Consider the following 21,255-nt stretch of genomic DNA (forward strand, 5'->3'; position numbering starts at 1 on the left):
CCACCTCCAACATGATACCACCAAACACATCTTCCCCTCACCTTTCAGCCTTCTAAAGGGATCGTTCCCTCCATCACACCCTGGTCCACTCCTCAATACTGCCCCACATCCCTCCCCACCACAGCACCTTCGTGTGCAAGCAAAGGAGAGTCAAAATCTGCCCTTTTACAACATCCCTTTCCACTGTCCAGGGCTCCAAACACACCTTCTAGGTGGAACAGCGATTTCGTCGCACTTTTTTGAATTCAGTATACGATATTCGCTGCTCACAATACGATCTCCTCTGCATTGGGGAAACCAAACACAGGTTGGGTGACTGCTTTGTGGAACACCTTCCTTTAGAGCTCCCAGTCAACTGTCATTTTAATTTTCCATTGCAACTCCCACTCTGATTTCTCTGGTCTCAGCCTTCTACATTGTTCCAATGAAGCTCAAAGTCAGCTCAGGGAACAGCGCCTCCTCTTTCAATCGTGCACTTTACAGCCTCCTGAACTCAAGACTGAATTCAATAATTTCAGACCTCAACCACTGCATCCCATTTTATGGGACAGCAGCTGTTGGTAATGATTCTGCTACTCCCATTTACACATCCTTTAGACCCATCTTTTGTTTCTTTACTTGTCCCATTATCACACCCTTTTGCCTTGCATCATTCCTTTTGTCAGTTATTCTTCCCTATCACAGAACCTCCCTTTTGTTCTTTACTCCCCTCCCCCCTTTCCCTGTTTCTGTCCTTCTTAAACCTGTTACATCTGTAATTTTTTCCAGCTCTGAAGGTTTATTGATCTGAAACTAATTCTGTTTCATGCTCCACAGATACTTCCTGACCTGCTGAGTATTTCCAGCATTTTCAGTTTTTATTTCAAATTTCCAGTATCCCTGCTATTTTGCTTTGGGTCATATGTTGGGAACAGCAGCTGAACCCAAAGCCAATAACTGGGTTTGCAGCAAAGCAATTCATGTTTCAAGCAAACAATAACTGCTACAGTCTTGGTTTTCTTCTTGAGGACCATTAATTGTGTAATTACACAAACTAGTGAGCTCTGGTAAAGATCTGGATAAGACCTCGATGTGGTTTCTCTCTCAAATCTGGCTTCAAATTCCTGGCTTCACTCGACATCAAGATCATTCTTCTTGAGTTTTGTGCCCTGAATGAACTCTGCATCACCAACACCATCACCACAAGGTATCATGGCATCACCCAAGGTCTGGTTACTGGCACCAACTAGACCTAGTCATCACGAGGAGGTGTGATCTGCCCAGTGTTTTTCATACCCGCACATAGCACAGCACTAACTGCAACAGCGACCACTCTCTGATCAGCAACAGAGTGAAGGTGCACCCTCAAAAGTTCCACACCTCCAAATGCAATGGCCCGCCACGCATCAACATCCCTTGCATAAGCAATGATGTCAAATAACCAGCACTTGACACTGTCGCTCGTACGCTTGCTACCCACCAAAGTCTTAACGGGAAGCACCGATGCCGGCACTGATGAAGCTTAGAAGTCACTAAGCTCAATCATTTACGAAGCAGCAGAAGCATCATTTGGTAAAAGCAGAACCCATAACAACGGCTGATTTGAGACCTACTCAGCTGAGGTGATATCTGTCATTGATGCAAAAAACAAAGGCTACATGATGCACAACATAAACCCACCAGCTAAGACAGTGCATGACCTGAAAGTAGCCAAGACAGCAGTGCAAAGGAGGGAGATACAGCACAAACATACACTGAATCAGCTTATGTCAACAAATCCAAACTGCATGTGGCAAAGGAAATCTACGAGCTATGTACGAAGTAATCAAGAGGGCGCTTGGCCCTGCCATCACCAAAAGTTGTTCCCCTGAAGTTGGCAGATGGTGAAGTACTCACTGACAGAAGTAAACAGGTCTCCCACTGGCTGAATACCAGCCGACCTGCTCAAGCACGGAAAGTCCCATCCATTACCACAGCTTTATAACCTTCTCCTTTTCTGCTGGAAAGTAGGGTCCGTTTCATAAGAGATGCGTGATGTCAAAATCATCACTCTACAAAAACAAAGGTGACAGAGGAGACTGCAACAACTACAGTAGCATCTCACTCCTTAGGATCACAGGGAAGGCCTTTGCTTACAAAACTCCATTTACTTGCAAACCGAGTGTACTCAGAGGCGCAATCTGGCTTCTGTGCCAACAGATCTACTGTGGACACGACCTTTGCCATGCGCCAGCTACAAGAGAAGTGTAGAAAACAGAGTATACCCCTTTACCTCACTTTTGTAGATCTCACTAAGGCATTCGACACAGTCAGTAGAGCAGGGCACTACAAAATTTTGGAAAAAATTGGCTGTCCACCGAAGCTCATCAGTCTCATCCACTCCTTCCATGACAACATGCATTTAACTGTACAGTTTGATAGCTCCACTTTCAACAGTTCCGGGGTGAAAAATGGAGTGAAACAGGGTCGTGTCCTAGCCCCCACTCTGTACGGCATCATCTTCTCACCAGACTCCTGACCTTCGCCTTCCCTGCAGATATGGAAGGAGTCTACTTGCACAGTAGGTCAGATGGCAAGCTATACAATCTATCAAGGCTGAAAGCAAAGACAAAAACACATCACGCCCTGATCAGAGAACTCCTCTACGCTAATGATATTGCGCTAGTCGCTCACACGGAAACTCAGCTACAAAGACTCATGGACTGTCTCTCCCATGCCTGTAACTAGTTCTCCTTGACTGTAAGCATTAAGAAAACTGTGGTCATGGGACCAGATGTTGCATCTCCACCCCTGATCACACTAAATAACACCCCACTGGAAGTGGTTAGTAAATTCTGCTACCTTGGGTCCATGGTGATAGACAATCTGTCCCTTGATGCAAAGCTCGATACACGCATCGGGAAAACAGCTACTACCTTTGGCCGTCTTGTGAAACGTACATGGCATAACACCAGGCTGACCCTGAGGACCAAGCTCGTGGTTTATAAGGCTTTGTTCTCAGCACCTTGCTGTATGGCTATGAAACATGGGCAACTTACAGGAACCAGGGAAAGAAGCTCAATAATTTCCATCTTCTCTGTCTGCGGCGCATTATGGGTATATCCTGGCAGGACAAAATCATGAAAGCGGCATTCCTCACAAAGGCAGAGCTCCCAGGTGCACTAATCAAACAAAGGCGGCTTCAGTGGATTGGACACGTCCGCAGGATGGAAGAAGGTCGCATACCCAAGGACTTTCTGTATGGTGAGGTAGCCGGAGCCAGACGACCAGTGGGGCACCAAAAGCCCCGCTTCAAGGATGCTTGCAAGCATGACATGAAGGCCCTAAGTGTTGACTATCACACCTGGAACTCACTAGCTGGCAAACGAGGGGAATGACATCACATCCTATGGACTGGTGTGCACTACCACAATGACCAGTTGCTACAGCAGCTTGGCAACAGGCGCCAACGTCAAAAACTACAAGTCACAGCATCACTTGGCAGCTTCATGTGCAGCACTTGTGGCAGAATCTGCCTCTCAAGGATTGGCCTTCACAGCCATCAACAAAAGTTCACCAAGAGAAGACACCCCACTTAAATGGATTATTTGCTGCATGTCCAAAATCTTTCGTAGATGGAAGGATGCCAACCAACACAAACTAGTGTATAGTTTTGTTGGATCATAGCTTTATTCTTTCTGCTGGGCTTCCACAATGGGAATTCAGTTTCCAAGCCCATGTCCAGGATTGCTTCTGCGTAACTCTGAACTCGAGTTTATTTTATTTATTTAGAGATACAGCACTGAAACAGGCCCTTCGGCCCACCGAGTCTGTGCCGACCAACAACCACCCATTTACACTAACCCTACAGTAATCCCATATTCCCTACCACCTACCTACACTCGGGGCAATTTACAATGGCCAATTTACCTATCACCTGCAAGTCACGGTGAAAACCCACGCGGTCACAGGGAGAACTTGCAAACTCCGCACAGACAGTACCCAGAATTGAACCCGGGTCCCTGGAGCTGTGAGGCTGCGGTGCTAACCACTGCGCCACCCAACTGGAGTTCTCTCCAATTTTACATGTTGTTCAAATAGAATTATCCACTCAGACTCTGAAATGCAGGCAGTTGTGTTAGAGAAATCTGGCTTACCTAAATCTTTTTTCCTTCAACCCCCTCTCCTCCCGATAAGATTGTACAGAAAAAAAGCTCATTATCAACTTCTAACAACTGGTCGAATTTATTCAGTGAACAGCTAAATCAACAATAAAGTCCCAGGTTCACTGCAGACTACGTAGACTACGTTAAGTTCACTGAAATCAGCCAAGCATTACAATCACAGGCGCACACATTAAACTTCAATGGAACTGGACCCCTGATCATTATCCAGCAATCCCTGATATATGTGAAGCTATATGGACTTCGGCCAAGGACAGAATTGGGTTCATCTGTGGTGCCACACACAATTGAATATCTTGCCTGCACTCAGAGAAATTGGCCACCGGTGAGGTCCTAGGTGGTGAGCAGTGCCCATAGCATCATAAATTTCAATAAGACACCATTTCAGGAAATGAGGGATAAATTGGAACAAAAACACCATTCAAAATTCTAAAATTATTGTAATTCCAGTAGCTGCTGTATATAAATCACACACAAACAGCTCATCTGTTTACAACCCTAGTATCAGTCATCTCTTCCTCTACATTACTGCTACAGATACAGAAGATATCATTTGTAATGACTGAATCTTCAAAGATCTGACTCAAGAACTGTTTGTTGAAACTTAGATCATAAAGCATGGCTTTTCATCTATGGATTTAAAAGATTAATCCTGTTGAAAGCTTTTCAGAAAGTTAGTTAACAACATGATCCTATTTCAGAAATGAAAATAAGGTAGCAAAATTAGAAGATGGAGAAAACAATACTTCAAACATTTTTTCAGGGTTTACATGACTGCAGTGGGCACAGTTGCCTTTTCCTGCTCCAAACAAATTGGAGTAATGGTCCAGAACTTGCTGGAGCATGCCCAGTTAGTTTCCCTTAATTTTCAGCTTGAAAATTTTCTGCGCTGTAAATCGCTGTAAGTGTGAGCTGAAAAGGAGACATCTGGGACGTTGGTCAATGATGGGACCAACAGTCTGTCTCCTCAACCAATGAGATTTAAGGATTGAGAAATAAACAGAGGTTTGACGGAGAAAGAAATAGCATGAATTATAGTCAAACCAAGTACAGAGAGAAAAAGAGAGAGGGAAAAAAGAATGCACTGAGAAAAAAAAAAGAGACAAAGGAAAAGCAAGGAACAGTTCCGTTTTTGGGACGGAAAGACTGAGTGGCATTGCAGGAACATAAACCTCGACATTGAAGTGGGACCGAATATAACAGCCTAACTTTCTGCAACGAGCTTAATTGGTAATTCATGTGCAAATTCAACAATTTCTTGCAACACATGGGGAGGTTGACGACTTTGTGAAAATGGCAGCTCGCCAACAGTGGAGTAACGCAAATCGTCCAGAAAAATTGTGACAATTTGCAGCTCACGGGGTATCTCTTCCTCACTACAAACTGGTGAGCAAGTTACACATTAAACTCACGGTTATTTTGCCAGCAGATTCTGGCCCAATGTGTTGGGTTAATACATTGTTCAGTTAAGTGTTTATGTACACATAACCTCTCATAGATGACACTAACTGTAGGGCAGTAAACTTTTGACATTTTGAATGGATAAATACTCACATGCAGTCTGTTTTATCCAATCAACTGCACTTTGGCTATAATATCATACAAAATATAAACGCACACCCACACATCATTAGCCAGTGATATGTTATTTTTTTTTAAAGTGCAATAGCTATAAGAACGTAAGAAATAGGAGCAGGCATAGGCCATTTGGCTCCTCGAGCCTGCTCTACCATTCAATAGTGTCATGCACATTGGAGATGCAATGACACAACATTCGCAGAGTAACTCTGAAGAGTCATGGAAAAAAAACAGACTTTGTCTTTAAAAAAAATGAACCTTTATTTTTAAAAACAAAGTGATTACTGACAACACAGCCGGCAGCTTACATCATCCAACTGCGCCAATCTGCGCACATGCGTAGACTGGTTCCCACTCTCTGCGCATGCGCTGCGTTCCGCAGTGCCAGGACTGGTTAGCACATGCGCAGGTGACGTTATCGCATAATGCAGGCAGATGGGGTTGGCGCATGCGCAGATGACGTCATTGCGTAACGCGGGCAGATGGTGGGGGGATCCGGGCTGGAGAGAGCAGGGGTTGGGGGAGAGCGGGTCTGGGGAGCGGGTAGAGAGCGGCTGAAGACCCTTCTGGTGGCGGGTGCGCTCTCCTCCTTCCCCCCGCCGCCCGGTCCCGACCCCTGCCTGCTCGCTCCCTCCCCTCCCCGCTCGCTCCCTCCCCTCCAGCCATTGTGTGCTGCCATGTGTTTAGGTTGCCATCGTGGGATTATTTGATCAGTGCCATCTTTAATCCTGGCAGCTGCCTGACGACGCAGACTATGACGTTTTAGTGGCACAGGCTGCATTTGCGCATGTGCCATTGCAGCGTCACCTAGTGGTGGCGTTGTCAGCAAACGCAGCCTTTTAGAACACTGAACAATGGTCCAAAATACCGAAGAGAAAGGGATTAACGTTTTGTATATTCAAATAGTCTGACAAAGACAAAGCACAAATCTTCAAAGTCAGCAGGTGATAATGATGCCTATCTTAGAGAGAGTGAATGAGAGTGTGAGAGAGAAGGTGAAGCTACTCGTAGCTGCTGGCCAATGCACATGCCCTTCTGGAAAAATTACGACATCTACATCATACAGCAGAGAAAGAACTAGAAGTGATCTTCAACAGAACCTTCAATCAAGAGAGAAATCTACAATCATCATAGGCCCTCTAAAACTCGAGTCACAAGCGAATTCAACAGGATTATCATATCACTTCTCCCCCACTAAAACCCACCTGTCACTGTTCTATCTGTTTCTTCTTGCGTGCGTGTGCGAGCAAATGCGTGAGTCAATGCGGTTGCGACAATTTCAGGATAAGGCGTATTGATCAATAAATTACTGCCTTTCTGTTTTTAAAAACCTACAAGAAAACCTGTCGCTATCTGGTTATTTGAAAAATAAAACAAAGGGGCTGAACTCTTAATACAAATACACTTGCTGTGGTCAGGTGGGGAATTGAACAGTGGGAACCACCCACGTCACACCACATGGCTGTAACAATAGGATTATGGCTGATCTTCAACCTCAACTTCACTTTCCCACCCAATCCCAATATCCCTTGAGTCCAAGAATCAATCTATCTCAGCCGTGAATATGCTCAACAACTAAGCATTTAATGTACATTATATTTGTTAATATCCCATTGAGCCAAGTAGCTTCTAGAAGCATGTGCACGTAGCCAATGTCAGACAAATGTACTTATGGATCCAAATGCTTGTGCATTAGTGACAGATGAAACACACTACCTACCACTTGATCTATTCTTGCGGTTAGACTTCCCACCGCTGAGGAGCATCTTTAGGCTGTTACGGAACATATCTTCACCCGCAGGGCTTGTCAGCGTCTACTCCAAATTCTATCAAATGAAACACATGAACCTGGTCAATGGCAACATATATAACAAGCTAAGGCAATAAAAGATTAGTATCCAAATGTAGATCACCTCTAACAGGACAAGCCCAAGGAAGTGATTCTTCCAGAAATGCCCAAGGGCTAAAAATTATATTTCTGTTTATAAAACTTAATTGTGTTTATAGAAAAAAAGACTTGCATTTAAATAGCACCTTTCATAACCACAGAACATCCCAAAACACTTCACAATCAATTAAATATCTTTGAAGTGTAGTCACTGCTGTAACTGTAGCAAACGCTGCACCCAAAGATGCGTACAGCAAGCTCCCACAAACAGCAATGTGACAAAGACCAGATAATCTGATTTTAGTAACGCTGATTGAGAATAACTATTGACCATGACACTAGGAATAACTCCACTGCTCTTCTTTAAAACAGTACCACGGGATCTTTTACGATCACCTGCGAGTTTAGATGGGCAATGTTCCCTATAAGCTGCATGGCCATGCAGCAATTCGGAAGTTCTCATGCCACATTAAACACTTTAGTTTCCCCCAGAATAAAGCACACAAAACCACAACAACATTAACTATTTATTAGAAAAAATAGGTCTTAACGACTAAAGAGACAAATCTATATATATGAAAAACTCCTCATTTCCTTAAGCCCTCATGCACACACATGCATTCAAAAAAAAACGGTTAGCTGGGGAAAAGGATTTTTTGGTTTACAGCTATTTCTTAGGAATAAAAAGGGAAAATTAAAATGATTGAATTTATCACGTTTTGGTGGGATGTTTTTGGTACAGTGAGGTGTCCCAGAGTCCAATAGTGGGATGCCACTCAACATCTCCTCAGATGAGGTTGATCGACGGTTTGTGATAGGTAGGCATTCAAGGCAATTCAACTGCAGCAGGCATCACGCAGGTCTTTCAACAAAGGGTATTGTAACAGGTCTGCTTGGGTTTTTAAAAAAAGTCCATCAGTAGAAGCTTTCTGGAGATTTCAGGGATTCTTCAAAGACTGGAGGCAATAGAAATCTGCTACCTGTCAGAGGTTTTTTTTTCTGAAAAGTAGTCTTCCTCTACAGAGAAGTAGCTCTTTTTCTCTCTCTCCAAGCAAATCACAGCCACATTTCAAATGCAGGATTTCTTTTCAAGAGATGCAAGTCTTCCTTTACAGAGAGAGGTCTTTTTTTCCAGTCTCCAGGCAGGTCACATCCAGATTTCAAACTGCCTGCTCCTTGTCCAGTTCACTGATCTTTTCACAATTCAAAAGTGAAACTAACTTCAACAATCAAGTCACATGACAATCATAAATCTTGACCGGTCATTCCACTGCTGAGCTGTTTGGAAACAGGTGCCTTGCAGCGTGCATTTCACTCAGTTCAATCCCAAATTTCTGCAATCAACAGAGAAAAATCCTATCCCTAGTTTTTAAAAACAGAGAATTCTAAGCTTTCAATACATAAACAACACTTCTAACATTAGATTAAAAAATTAATATTAGACTTCATTATTCTAGATGTGATCTTTTCTGTAGAATATTATTTCATGAAATATCACTTCCCCTCCCCCCCCCCCCAAGGCAGACTAGCAATGTGGGAAATTGGGACATTTCCCGAATACCTCCATAAATGGTCCCAAAGCTCTGTACTATGGGTGCCAACCTTTTTCTTTAAGAATCCCACAAACTTTTTGGGGGAGGCATAATCCTGCCCTCACCAAGTCATAAATGCAACTCAGTTGACCTGTTAAAATTGGGCTGAGAACCTCAAAACAGTGGAATTTTTGATCTCTGGATTCACAATAAGTTTGCCAATTCCAAAATTGAATTGTACCACTTTTGGTAGGCTGAATCCCACACAACAAACTGCAACAGTGACCCATTCCACCCTTCTGGCACAACAGGCACACGGAAGTTAGAGCCATGGTACATTACTCAGTTTATTTTGGGAGAGGTAACCAATTTCTCACTCGGACTTGTGAATTTTTCACAACTGTTAAATAATCTATGCTGTGAACTGTTAACAGTACAATCCCCCCTAATCATTGCTGAAATACTAAGAAATGAAAAACATTGTTTATTTTCACGTTACTTGTAAAATACATATATATTCATACTAATTAGTTAGAACCTTCAGTCTTGTGTCATCTTTAATATATCATTTATGGACCAAGCTCATTCTATCCCTCATGCAAAAGAAAAGTTAAAAAATATAATAAATAGCTCTTCGTTCAACACAATGTAAAGCTTCATAATTGTGGTTTGCAAGGTCATCAGAGCTGCGTAACTGAACTTGTGCCAAATAATGTGCATCTTTTATTCTTTTGTATCTCATTCTTTATGTATTTATGCTAAATATTTTCTGTTTGTGTTTAGAAATCCTCATGCAGGTTTCACATGAAGGACAGTCAATTCACAAAAAAACATACTGTCATTTAGTCATACTGATATATTTACACAAGTCCACAATAAAAATTACTTGAAAATTTTTAACAAAAGGTATATTATAACCTGTATTTTCCCCTCACAAAAATCATAGATGATCCTGTAATTGTGCCATACAAAAGTTGCAAACTGATTCCAGCCTTTGTGCAAACCCAGTACATACACTCTTTTCCCAAAAACAGGCATATTCCCTTGCAAAACATTAAGCAGAGCATATACTGCATATGACTGTTTAAGAACTGCACTGAAGATTTTAAGGGTAGAGACATGATCAAATACTCCATGGAACAAGACATGCTCATGACCTCTATGGAATGCAAGTAATGAGAACCATTAAGTATGAGCTGTACAACTCGAATATGCAGCTTGATTCTCCAGGTTGCGGTCAGGGAGAAATTTCACAGATCTTTATTTCTTGGAAGCTGTTTACCTCCCTCAGGATATCCAGTGGGTTGGATGAAATTTGAAGGTGACAAATTGTGTATGATCACATACATGACATGCTGACAATCAGGGAACAAGCGTACATGGCAACAGATTGAAAATCACAACCAAGGCCACACAAGCCCAAAAGAACACTACAAAGCCACTGCAGATCCTTAACAAGCAGAGGAAGGGCACTGCCCCAGTCCTACAGAAAGTCCATCAATAAAAAAAACAATCTTACATCATTTAAATAGACATCACCATTCCAGCTGTTGGAAAGGGATATTTTGACTTTATTCAAAAAGAAAAAAAGACACCCCCTATGGACCAAAAAAAATCAAAATAATTTAGGTTGGCAAAGCTCTCACTACCAAATCCAACAAAAGATATCTACCCTGATCCACAAAACCTTACCTTAGCTGTTTCAGACCTCCCATACATTGATCACCACCACTTTTCTCATTCTAGGTCTGCATCTTACAGCCAACAGCGCAAGTTAGAAAATCTTAATCTGTGACATGTCTGATTTTGAATCTATGATTACATAAAATATCCTGATGTGGAACAGCATTAAACAGGGACAAAAAAAAATCACTGCATTCCCCACATAGCTTACAGTGTGTAAATTTGCACATCTCAGCCACACAAGCAAATGGGGTAGTAAACATTGGTGAGTAGAAAGTACAAAAGAGGAAGAGAAGGGGTGGTGGTGGAGGGGGGGGGGGTGGTGGTGGTGAGGGGAAAATAAAACCATCAGCCAGAGCTCTTAATCCTGATATCTGCTGAAAAGGTACATGAGAACAGCTCAGAATTAGATGCCAGATGAAGACAGCTGTGACTCACCTGGCTCACCATTCACTCCTTGATTGCACATTTTTCATCTCTCACCCTGCCCCACCTCTCAGTGCAAAGCATTTCAATGCAGGTAGATACAATTGCTAATGTTTCTCTGGGCCAAAAGTTCTAACAATAATCACTGCCCAGATTCATATACAAAGCATGGATGACCAGTTGGGAAAAGTACCAGAGGGCCGGTAATGTATTTCATTATGAGCTACTACCTCAAGGAGGTAAAATTGAAAAAATACTATAAAATGCATGATCTAATAGATGAAGCAAAGACATAACTTTACAAATCTTGCACGTAAATCCAACCCTACTGGTAGAATATACTGACTGAAATTTTAAAAACAAATGACCCAGAACATTATTATCCTAGGTCACAAAAAAGTCCACAGGGTCTTGGATCAAAACGACACTAGGCAAGCAAGATCTAAGACACCCAACTATGCACTATCTGGCACACTGCATCAAGAAAGAAATGCACTGTAACTGAACAAGTCTAATTAGAATAAATAAAAAGGCTATCCCAAATACAGAAATTGTCACACAATACACAAACCAGCAATGAAATGTTAAAACTCAGAGCTAGGGAACATACACAAGAATCAACCCAGTTAAATGAGGATGCGCATCAGCGGCACTTTACGATACAAAGTAGAGAGGAATTAATCATTTAAAGTTTTCAGTTGCGTTTATGTATTAATTTTGCAGTGCACAAAGAGAGCGGAAAATCAGACATGTCAACTCAAACATCTTAAAACACCTCAGTTAATGGTCAGTTGCAGAGTGGCACCTTGGTACAGGTGAGGAAGTCTTCTGCCTGTCCTAACCTGGATGGGTTGACAGGTGAAAATAAAAGTCAAAATGTGTTTTTACAAAAAAAAACTGAATTAAAGGGAAATTTACTAACTTAACAGCAATTTAAAAACTGATCATACCAATCTTGTACAGTAACACAATGTAGATCACGGCTTTCACATATCCAAAAATAAGCAACACTCAGCATGACTATAGATTACACAACATTCTCATTTTAAGGATTCCCTTCCTAATGACCTAAATCCACAGAGCTCACTGCAGTCTATATTTTCTCCCATCAAAGACACAAAAGCTTATTTGCAAGACTCAGTATAGTAGCAAAAGCTGCCGACCATTATACATGAAAAACGGAATGGATTGTATAAATTATATATGTCATATAAATATATATATATTTTACATATATATATATTATATAATCAGGGTATGTGCATTAGGGGCTCTAACAGAGTCATGAACTCAGATGAGCTGCGCTTTCACAGTTTATATAGTACCATAACCCTGAGATTGTGTTAGTGTCTTAAATTCCAAGCCACTGTCTAACCTTGTCCCCAGAAAGCACTTAATGTGAATAGAAAAAAAAACGCCTTCCCCACATGGATATCTTTTAACTTTGATGCCAGTATTACAAAAGTAAAAGCATAATTTATTTTTGAAAAATCAATTTTATAAAACCATAGCCATCCCTCCCTCATGTAACATTTTTTTTGATGCCGATGATCTCAATTACAAAAAGACAGACTTGCATTTATATAGCACCACACACAAGCAAATGTCTCAAAGTGCTTTACAGCCAATGAAGTACTTTTGAAGTGTAATCATTGTTGTAATGTAGGAAACACAGAATATAGCAACGTTAATGTAGTAAAACATCCCAAAGCACTACATAGGAGCAGTTTCAAATAAAATTTGATACTGAACCATATAAGGAGATATTAGAACAGGTTTGGTCAAAGAGGTAGGTTTTAAGGAAAGTCGTAAAGGAGGAGAAAGAGGTAGAGAGGTGGAGCGCTTTAGGAAGGGAATTCCATAGTTTAGAGTTTAGACAGCTGAAGGTATGGCCGTCAATGGCAGTGTAATGAGATTTTGGAGGATGGTAGGACTAGAGAGAGTTACAGAGATAGGGAGTGGCGAGGCCATTGAGGGATTAAAAAAGTATGTAGAATTTTAATATCAAGGCAGTGCCTAACCACAAGGACTGGGAAAATGGGTGAGCGAGACCTGTTGAGAGTTAGGATGCAGACAAAGTTTTGGATGAGCTCAAGCTTACCTCAGACCCTTTTAAAAGACCGGTGACAAAAATTAAGCATCTCTGTTTAAAATGTGTTATGGTATTGATTCATTTCTGTTTGTCAGTACAAATGGGGTTAAAAGTCAGGTCACACTTAGAAAATGGCCTGTCTTACTTTGATGTAAAAGCTATTTTTTGTCTGGTTGGGTACCCAAGAGAAGGACAAAACAATTCAAATCAAATATATGTTTGGTTGGCAGCTCTAAGTTTGAGAGAGTGCAAGCAAGAAAATGAATGCGAGAAATTAAGACAACAGAAAACAAACCTATATTTAATTTTCAATTTTCATCATTCCCCCCAGTCATTTCTTTTAAAAAAGACTGGACATCTGAATTTATATTTTATTTTGAAGAAATTTAAGAGAGAACAGATGAAGGATGACTTTTCTGGCAGCTTAGGATGGCCAACTCATTTGCAACACTGTATCCTACATTGCAAGACCTGTGAGGTGGAGACGAAATGGCTGCTCATCCCAGCAAACACCAAGGCCCAGGAAGTTTAAGGGAACTACCTGTTCTTTTTAGCAAGAAAAGAAACACTGCTACCACTGTGTGACTGTCATGTGACAAGCCCCTCCCCATCTGTGATTTTAAGCTTGTGTTTCTCTACAGCAGCAAGGAGAAGCTTCTGGACTCTGACATGTGCAGACCCAAGTGGGGGGTCCCTCTCTCTCTCGCCATTTCAGCTTACAAGCTTCAAATTCTGCCTGTTGACTGACCTTAATATGCTCCAGCTACAATCAGAAACCCGTTGCAGGAAATCATCTGCATTGCTATCTCCAAGAGGTCCACCGAACCAGTCATCTACTTCTACAAACTAAAAGCCTCAGGGCCACCAAATTCAACTAGAAGCCAGCAGAATCACCAAATGCCACAGACTGTATACCCCTTTTTTCTGTGGATTCAAACTCAACTAATCTACCATTCCCCATTCAGTAACCTATGTGTGTGTGTGTGTGTGTGTGTGTGTGTAAACCTCTAGTGTGCAAGTGTGTGTGAGAGTGAAAGTTTTTTTTTCATTTTTGTTTTAGAGATGCAGCACTGAGACAGGCCCTTCCGCCCGAGTCTGTGCCGACCAACAACCACCCATTTATACTAATCCTACATTAATCCCATATTCCCTACCACATCCCTACACTAGGGCAATTTACAATGGCCAATTTACCTATCAACCTGCAAGTCTTTGGCTGTGGGAGGAAACCGGAGCACCCGGTGGAAACACACGCGGTCACAGGGAGAACTTGCAAACTCCACACAGGCAGTACCCATAACTGAACTCAGGTCGCTGAAGCTGTGAGGCTGCGGTGCTAACTTGCAATTTGATAGGTAAATTGGCCCTAGTGTAGGTAGGTGGTAGGTGAATGGTGGGGATGTGGTAGGGAATATGGGATTAATGTAGGATTAGTATAAATGGATGGTTGTTGGTCAGCACAGACTTGGTGGGCCGAAGGGCCTGTTTCAGTGCTGTATCTCTCTAATCTAATCTAATAAGGAGTGGTACTTGTCATGGGAGGTGGACAAAATACAAGTTGTTAAGAGTGTCATTGCTATATCTGCAATGATGACGTCATTATACTTAAAACTGACATTCAAAAGGATCAGTTAGTCTCAACATTCATGGAGTCGGAGAGGACGTAGAAAAGAAATTTTTTTAAAAATCAAGCAATCAGCAGGATCCCAGCCCAGATCTACATCCAATTATCCCTGTTTTAAGTATTTATGCCTGGACAACACGAGACCAAATCAGGCCTGGCTGTGACTTTCCCTCAAATTTGAAGAGGGCACCAATACACACAGAGTTGCATGTGAAGGACAGCCACCTGGACAAAGCACCAGAGGGTTGCAAGAACCTGCTACATCTGTGACCTGCTACTTTCAGGAGACTATTAAGAAAAGTAATTTAACGAGGAAAAAAAGACATTTTCAGCAATTAAAGGTTTTTTGGATGTGAACTTTAAAAATTCTGTAGGAGGAATCTGGCTTATTAAAGATCTAGATGTATTCTATATTTACAGAAACGTTAGCAATTTTCCATTGCTACAGTATTTCCTGCCATTTAAAACATCTTCTCAATTTAGCAGGACAAATAAACATTACACACTGAATACTGACACTACTTACTTTATGTATTAGTAATGCTGGACTTAGGCAAGCTATCAACAGACTTCTTTCCAGAAAAAAATTGCTTTATCTCAAATTGTCAAAAATCCAAGTACTTCACTAATGTCCTTCAGGAAAAGCAATCTGGCGTCTTTTCCCAGTCTGGCCAACATGTGACTCCAGACCCAGAGCAATTTGGTTGACTCTTAACTGCCCTCTGTAATGGCCTAGCAAGCCACTCAGTTGTATCAAACCACTGCAAAAAAATCAAAGAATAATAAAATTGGGCAGACCACCTGGCATCAACCAAGACACCGAAAACGACAAAGGCAAACCCTGCCCAGTCAACCCTACAAAGTCCTCCTCACTAAAGATCTGGGGAGCTGTGCCAAAATTGGGAGAGCTGTCCACAGACAAGTCAAGGAAGAGCCTAACATAGATATACTCACCAAATTATACCTTACAGCAAATTTTCCAAACTCGTCCATCAACATCCCTGGATATGTCCTGTCTCATCGTAGGACAGACCCACCAAGGAGTAGCAGCAGAGTGCAATACAGTTGAGAGGAAGTGGCCCTGAGAATCCTCAACATTAACTCTGGACACCAGGTCAAACATGGGCAAGAAATCCTCCTGATTAGCTGAGGAGGGCAGTAGGTGGTAATAAATGTTGAACACCACTTGGAAGAAGCATTGAGGGTAGCAAGGGAACAGAATATACTCAGTGCAGAATTTAAATGTCCATCACCAAGAGTGTCTCAGTAGCACCAATACTGACCGAGCTAGCCAAGTCCTGCAGGACATATCTGCCAGACTGGGCCTGTGGTAGGTGGCGAGAGAGCAAAGAGAAGGGAAAAACCTACTTGACCTCATCCTCACCAATCTACCTGTCTTGATGCACCTGTCAATGACAGTAGCGGCAGGAGAGACCACTGCACAGTCCTTCTGGAGACAACGTTCTGTCTTTACACTGAGGTCACACACCATTGTGTTGTGTGGCACTACTACCATGCTAAATGGGATAGATTCAGAACAGATCAAGCAGCTCAAAATTGGACATCCATGAGGCACTGTGGGCCAGCACCAGCAGAATTGTATTAACCCACAATCTGTAATTTCATGGTCAGGCATATCCCTCTCTCTAACATTATCAAGCCAGGGGACCAACCCTAGTTCAATGAGGAGTGTAGGAGTTCGTGCCAGCAGTAACACCAAGTATACCTCAAAATGAGATGCCAACCTGGTGAAGCTACAACACAGGAAGCCGTGCATGCTGAACAGCAAAAGCAGCATGCTATAAACAGAGCTAAGTGATCCAACAACCAACAGGTCAAAGCTCTGCAGTCCTGCCACCTTCAGTGCTGAATGGTGGTGGACAATTAGACAACTAAAAAGGAGGCTCCACAAACATCCCCATCCTCAATGATGGCATAGCCCAGCACATCAGTACAAAAGACAAGGCTGTAACATCTGTAACCATCTTCAGCCAGAAGTGCCAAGTGGATGAGCTATGTGGGCCTCTTCCTGAGGTCCCCAGCCTCATAGATGTCAAACTTCAGCCAATGTGATTCACTCCATGTGATATCAAGAAGTGGTTGAGCACACTGGATACAGCAAAGGCTATGGGCCCAAACAACATTGCAGCTGTAGTCCTGAAGAGGTGTGCTCCAGAAGTAACTATGCCTTTTGCCAAGCTGTTCCAGTACAGCTACAATACTGACATCAAACCAACAATGTGGAAAATTGCCCATGTCTTTTACACAAAAAACAGGACAAACCCAAACTGGCCAAAAACCAGCCGATCAGTTTACTGGACCAGAGGTTTCAAAAAGCGGGCCAAAATCTGTGTGGGAGAGGGACAGAGAGGAGCGGAGCCCGAGGAGTAGCAGGACCAGAGGTTTCAAAAAGCACGCCAAAACCCATGTGGGAGAGAGACGGAGCAGCAGGACCAGAGGTTTGTGTGGGAGAGAGAGAGAGAGAGAGGAGCGAAGCCCGAGGAGCAGCAGGACCGGAAGTTTCAAAAAGCGCACCAAAACCTGTGTGGGAGAGAGACAGAGAGGAGCGGAGCCCGAGGAGCCAGAGAAAAATCGAAAAGTGATATCAGAGTGACGTCATATTGAACAGTGAGAGCAGGGAAACAGAGAGCAGCTGGGGTCAGTATTTAGTTAAGTTTTTAATTTAATTTAATCGAATCAACATAGAGTAAGACTTGATTGATTTATAAGTATACAAACTAAAAGACAAACGCAGATTTTAAAAAATTAAAGATCATTCAGAAATTTAAATAACAAATTAAAATCTAATGATATAAAATAGAGATGCAGGACCAGCTGATGTGTTGTACCTGCATGATGTGGGAGCTGGTGGACCCCATTGTGGTTCCTGGTGAACACATCTGTAGCAAGTGTTGGCTGTTCGTGGAACTCCGGCTCAGAGTTGATGAGCTGGAGTCAGCTTTGGACACTGCGACACACCAGGGAGGGGGAGAGTTACCGGGACGCTGTGTTTCAGGAGGCAGTCACATCCCTTAGATTAACTACCATGAATTCGGCCAGTGGTCAGGGACAGGAGTGTGTCACTATGAGTGAGGCGGGTAGAGGGATCCAGGAGGTAGCGCTGCAGGAGCCTCAGCCATTGTCCTTGTCCAACAGTTTCGAGATACTTGCTCCCTGTGTGGACAAGAGCAAGGACTGTAGGGAGGATGAGCAAACTGACCACAGCACCGTGGTACAGGGAGCCATTCAAGTGGGGGGAGAAAAGAGAAATGTAGTTGTAATCGGGGATAGTATAGTTAGGGACATAGACACTGTTCTCTGTGGCCAGGATAGAGAGTCCCGAAGGTTCTGTTGCCTACCTGGTGCCAGGGTTCAGGATATCTCATCTGGGCTGCAGAGGAACTTGGAGTGGGAGGGGAAAGATCCAGTTGTCGTGGTCCACGTAGGTACCAACGATATAGGTAGAACGAGGTTAAAGGTTCTGCTGAGGGAATATGAGCAGCAAGGGGCTAAATTAAAAAGCAGAACCCAAAAGGTAACAATCTCCAGATTACTACCTGAGCCACGAGCAAATTGGCAAAGGGTCAGTAAGATTAAAGAGGTAAATGCGAGGCTCAAAGATTGGTGTGGGAGAAATGGGTTCGAATTCGTGGGACATTGGCACCAGTAGTGGGGCAGGAGGGAGCTGTTCCGATGGGATGGGCTCCACCTGAATCATGCTGGGACCAAAGTCCTGGCGAATCGCATAACTAGGGCTGTAGATAGGGCTTTAAATAAATAGTGGGGGGGGGAGGGTTCATTTGCATGGAAAAACAGGAAGTTAAAGGAGAAGGTAGGAGCGCAGGTTAGTGGTGAGGCTGATTGTTACCAGAAAATAAAAGGAACGGACAGAACGTGTGAATATCATATTGCACCAAGGAATCATACAAGAGTAGGGAAATTTAATAATAGAACAAACTTAAAGGCTTTGTATCCAAATGCACGAAGCATTCGGAATAAAATAAATGAGTTAATAGCACAAATAGAGATAAATGGGTATGATTTAGTGGGGATTACCGAGACGTGGTTGCAGGGAAACCAGGTTTGGGAATTGAATATCCAAGGGTACTCAGTATTTCAGAAGGATAGACAGGAAGGAAAAGGAGGTGGTGTAGCTTTGTTAGTGAAGGAAGAGATCAAACTGGAGATCAAGGCGTAGAATCAGTCTGGGTAGAACTAAGAAATAGCAAGGGAAAGAAGTGACCGGTGGGAGTAATCTATAGGTCCCCAAACAGTAGTTCTGCAGTGGGGCACAGTATGAACCAGGAAATACTGGGGGCTTGTAAGAAAGGTACGGCAATAATCATGGGTGATTTTAATATGCATATAGACTGGATTAGTCAAATTAGCAAGGGTAGCCTCGAGGGAGAGTTCACTGAATGCATTAGAGATTGTTTTTTTGGAGCAATATGTTGTGGAACCAACCAGGGAGCAGGCTATTCTAGATTTGGTGTTGTGTAATGAGGTGGGGTTAATAAATGATCTCATAGTTAAGGATACTCCAGGGAAAAGGGCGGCACAGTGGCGTAGTGGTTAGCACTACAGCCTCACAGCTCCAGGGACCCGGGTTCGATTCTGGGTACTGCCTGTGTGGAGTTTGCAAGTTCTCCCTGTGTCTGTGTGGGTTTTCTCCGGGTGCTCCGGTTTCCTCCCACAAGCCAAAAGACTTGCAGGTTGGTAGGTAAATTGGCCATTATAAATTGTCACTAGTATAGGTAGGTGGTAGGGAAATATAGGGACAGGTGGGGATGTTTGGTAGGAATATGGGATTAGTATAAATGGGTGGCTGATGGTCGGCACAGACTCGGTGGGCCGAAGGGCCTGTTTCAGTGCTGTATCTCTAATCTAATCTAATCTAAACATGCTAGAATTTCAAATTCAGTTTGAGTGCGAGATGCTGGAGTCCCACACGAGCGTTCTGGAGTTAAACAAAGGTAATTATATAGGCATGAGAACAGATTTGGCCCTAATGGACTGGGCAGGAAGACTACAAGGTAGGACAGGTGACGAGCAGTGGCAGATGTTTAAGGAGATATTCAATTTATCCCAACTAAAATATATTCCAGAGAGGAAGAAAGATTCTAGGAGGGAGAAAAAACATCCATGGCTAAGCAAGGAAGTAAAGGATAACATAAAGACAAAAACTAAGGCATACCCCATATTGCAAAGGCCAGTGGCAAGCTGAAAGATTTGGAAACTTTTAAAGATCAAAAAAGGGTTACTAAAAAAGCAATAAAAACAGCAAAGGTAAATTATGAAAGAAAACTAGCGCAAAACATAAAAACAGATAACAAGAGCTTCCATAAGTAAAAAGGAATAGAGTAGCTAAAGTGAATGTTGATCCATTGGAGGATGAGACTGAGGAGTTTATAGAAGGGAACACAGAAATGGCAGAGACGCTAAATCAGTATTTTGCTTCAGTTTTCATGGTGGTGGACACTAGTACCATCCCAATAGTACCAGGTAATGCAGAGGTTATAGAAAGGGAGGAACTTAGAACAATCACCACCACTAGGGAAAAGGTACTGAGCAAACTATTGGGGTTGAAGGCAGACAAGTCCCCAGGGCCAGATGGCCTACATCCTAGAGTCTTAAAGGAAGTGGCAGTGGAGACAGTGGATCCATTGGTTATAATATTCCAAAATTCTCTGGATACGGGAAAGGTTTCAGTGGATTGGAAAAAAGCTAATGTAACGCCCTTATTCAAAAAGGGAGGGAGGCAGAAAGTAGGAAACTATAGACCAGTTAGTTTAACATCTGTCGTTGGGAAATTGTTAGAATCCATTATGAAGGAAGTAATAACAGGACATTTAGAAAGTCAAAACGCAATCCATCAGAGTCAGCATGGTCTTATGAAGGGTAAATCGTGTTTGACTAATTTGCTAGAGTTCTTCAAAGCTGTAACAAGCAAAGTGGATAATGGGGATCCTGTAGATGTAGTTTATCTGGACTTCCAGAAGGCATTTGATAAGGTGCTGCACAAAAGATGAACACACAAGGTAAGTTCACATGGGGTTCGGGGCAATTTATTAGCTTGGATAAAGGACTGGCTAACCAACAGAAAACAGAGAGTCGGGATAAATGGGTCTTTTTCTGGTAGGCAAGATATAACTAGTGAGATGCCACAGGGTTTGGTCCTCGGGCCCCAACTATTTACAATCTATATAAATGACTTGGATGCAGGGATAGAAAGTACTATAGCCAAATTTGCAGATGGCACTAAAATAGGTGGGATAGTAAGTTGCAACAAA

The 21,255-nt window shown here is 42.6% G+C and overlaps 1 protein-coding gene across 12 annotated transcripts in view; it reads right to left on the minus strand.

Moving 5' to 3' along the window:
• Positions 1 to 21,255, minus strand: part of tanc2a (tetratricopeptide repeat, ankyrin repeat and coiled-coil containing 2a) — a 1,142,739-nt gene that overhangs the window by 804,102 nt on the left and 317,382 nt on the right. For 10 of the 12 annotated variants that reach the window (XR_010969054.1, XM_068013145.1, XM_068013151.1 and 7 more), the window contains one exon: positions 7,441 to 7,546. Coding sequence is in view for 10 of the 12 variants with exons in the window: in XM_068013145.1 (XP_067869246.1) it covers positions 7,441 to 7,507 (67 nt within the window). In the remaining 2 variants the exon portion in view is untranslated. Of the gene's footprint in view, positions 1 to 4,115; positions 4,173 to 7,440; positions 7,547 to 8,324; positions 8,378 to 21,255 lie in introns of those variants that run through there. The other 2 variants (XM_068013146.1, XM_068013153.1) reach the window with 2 other exon arrangements.

The sequence above is a fragment of the Heterodontus francisci genome, chromosome 33 (assembly GCF_036365525.1).
Source record: "Heterodontus francisci isolate sHetFra1 chromosome 33, sHetFra1.hap1, whole genome shotgun sequence".
Taxonomy (NCBI): domain Eukaryota; kingdom Metazoa; phylum Chordata; class Chondrichthyes; order Heterodontiformes; family Heterodontidae; genus Heterodontus; species Heterodontus francisci.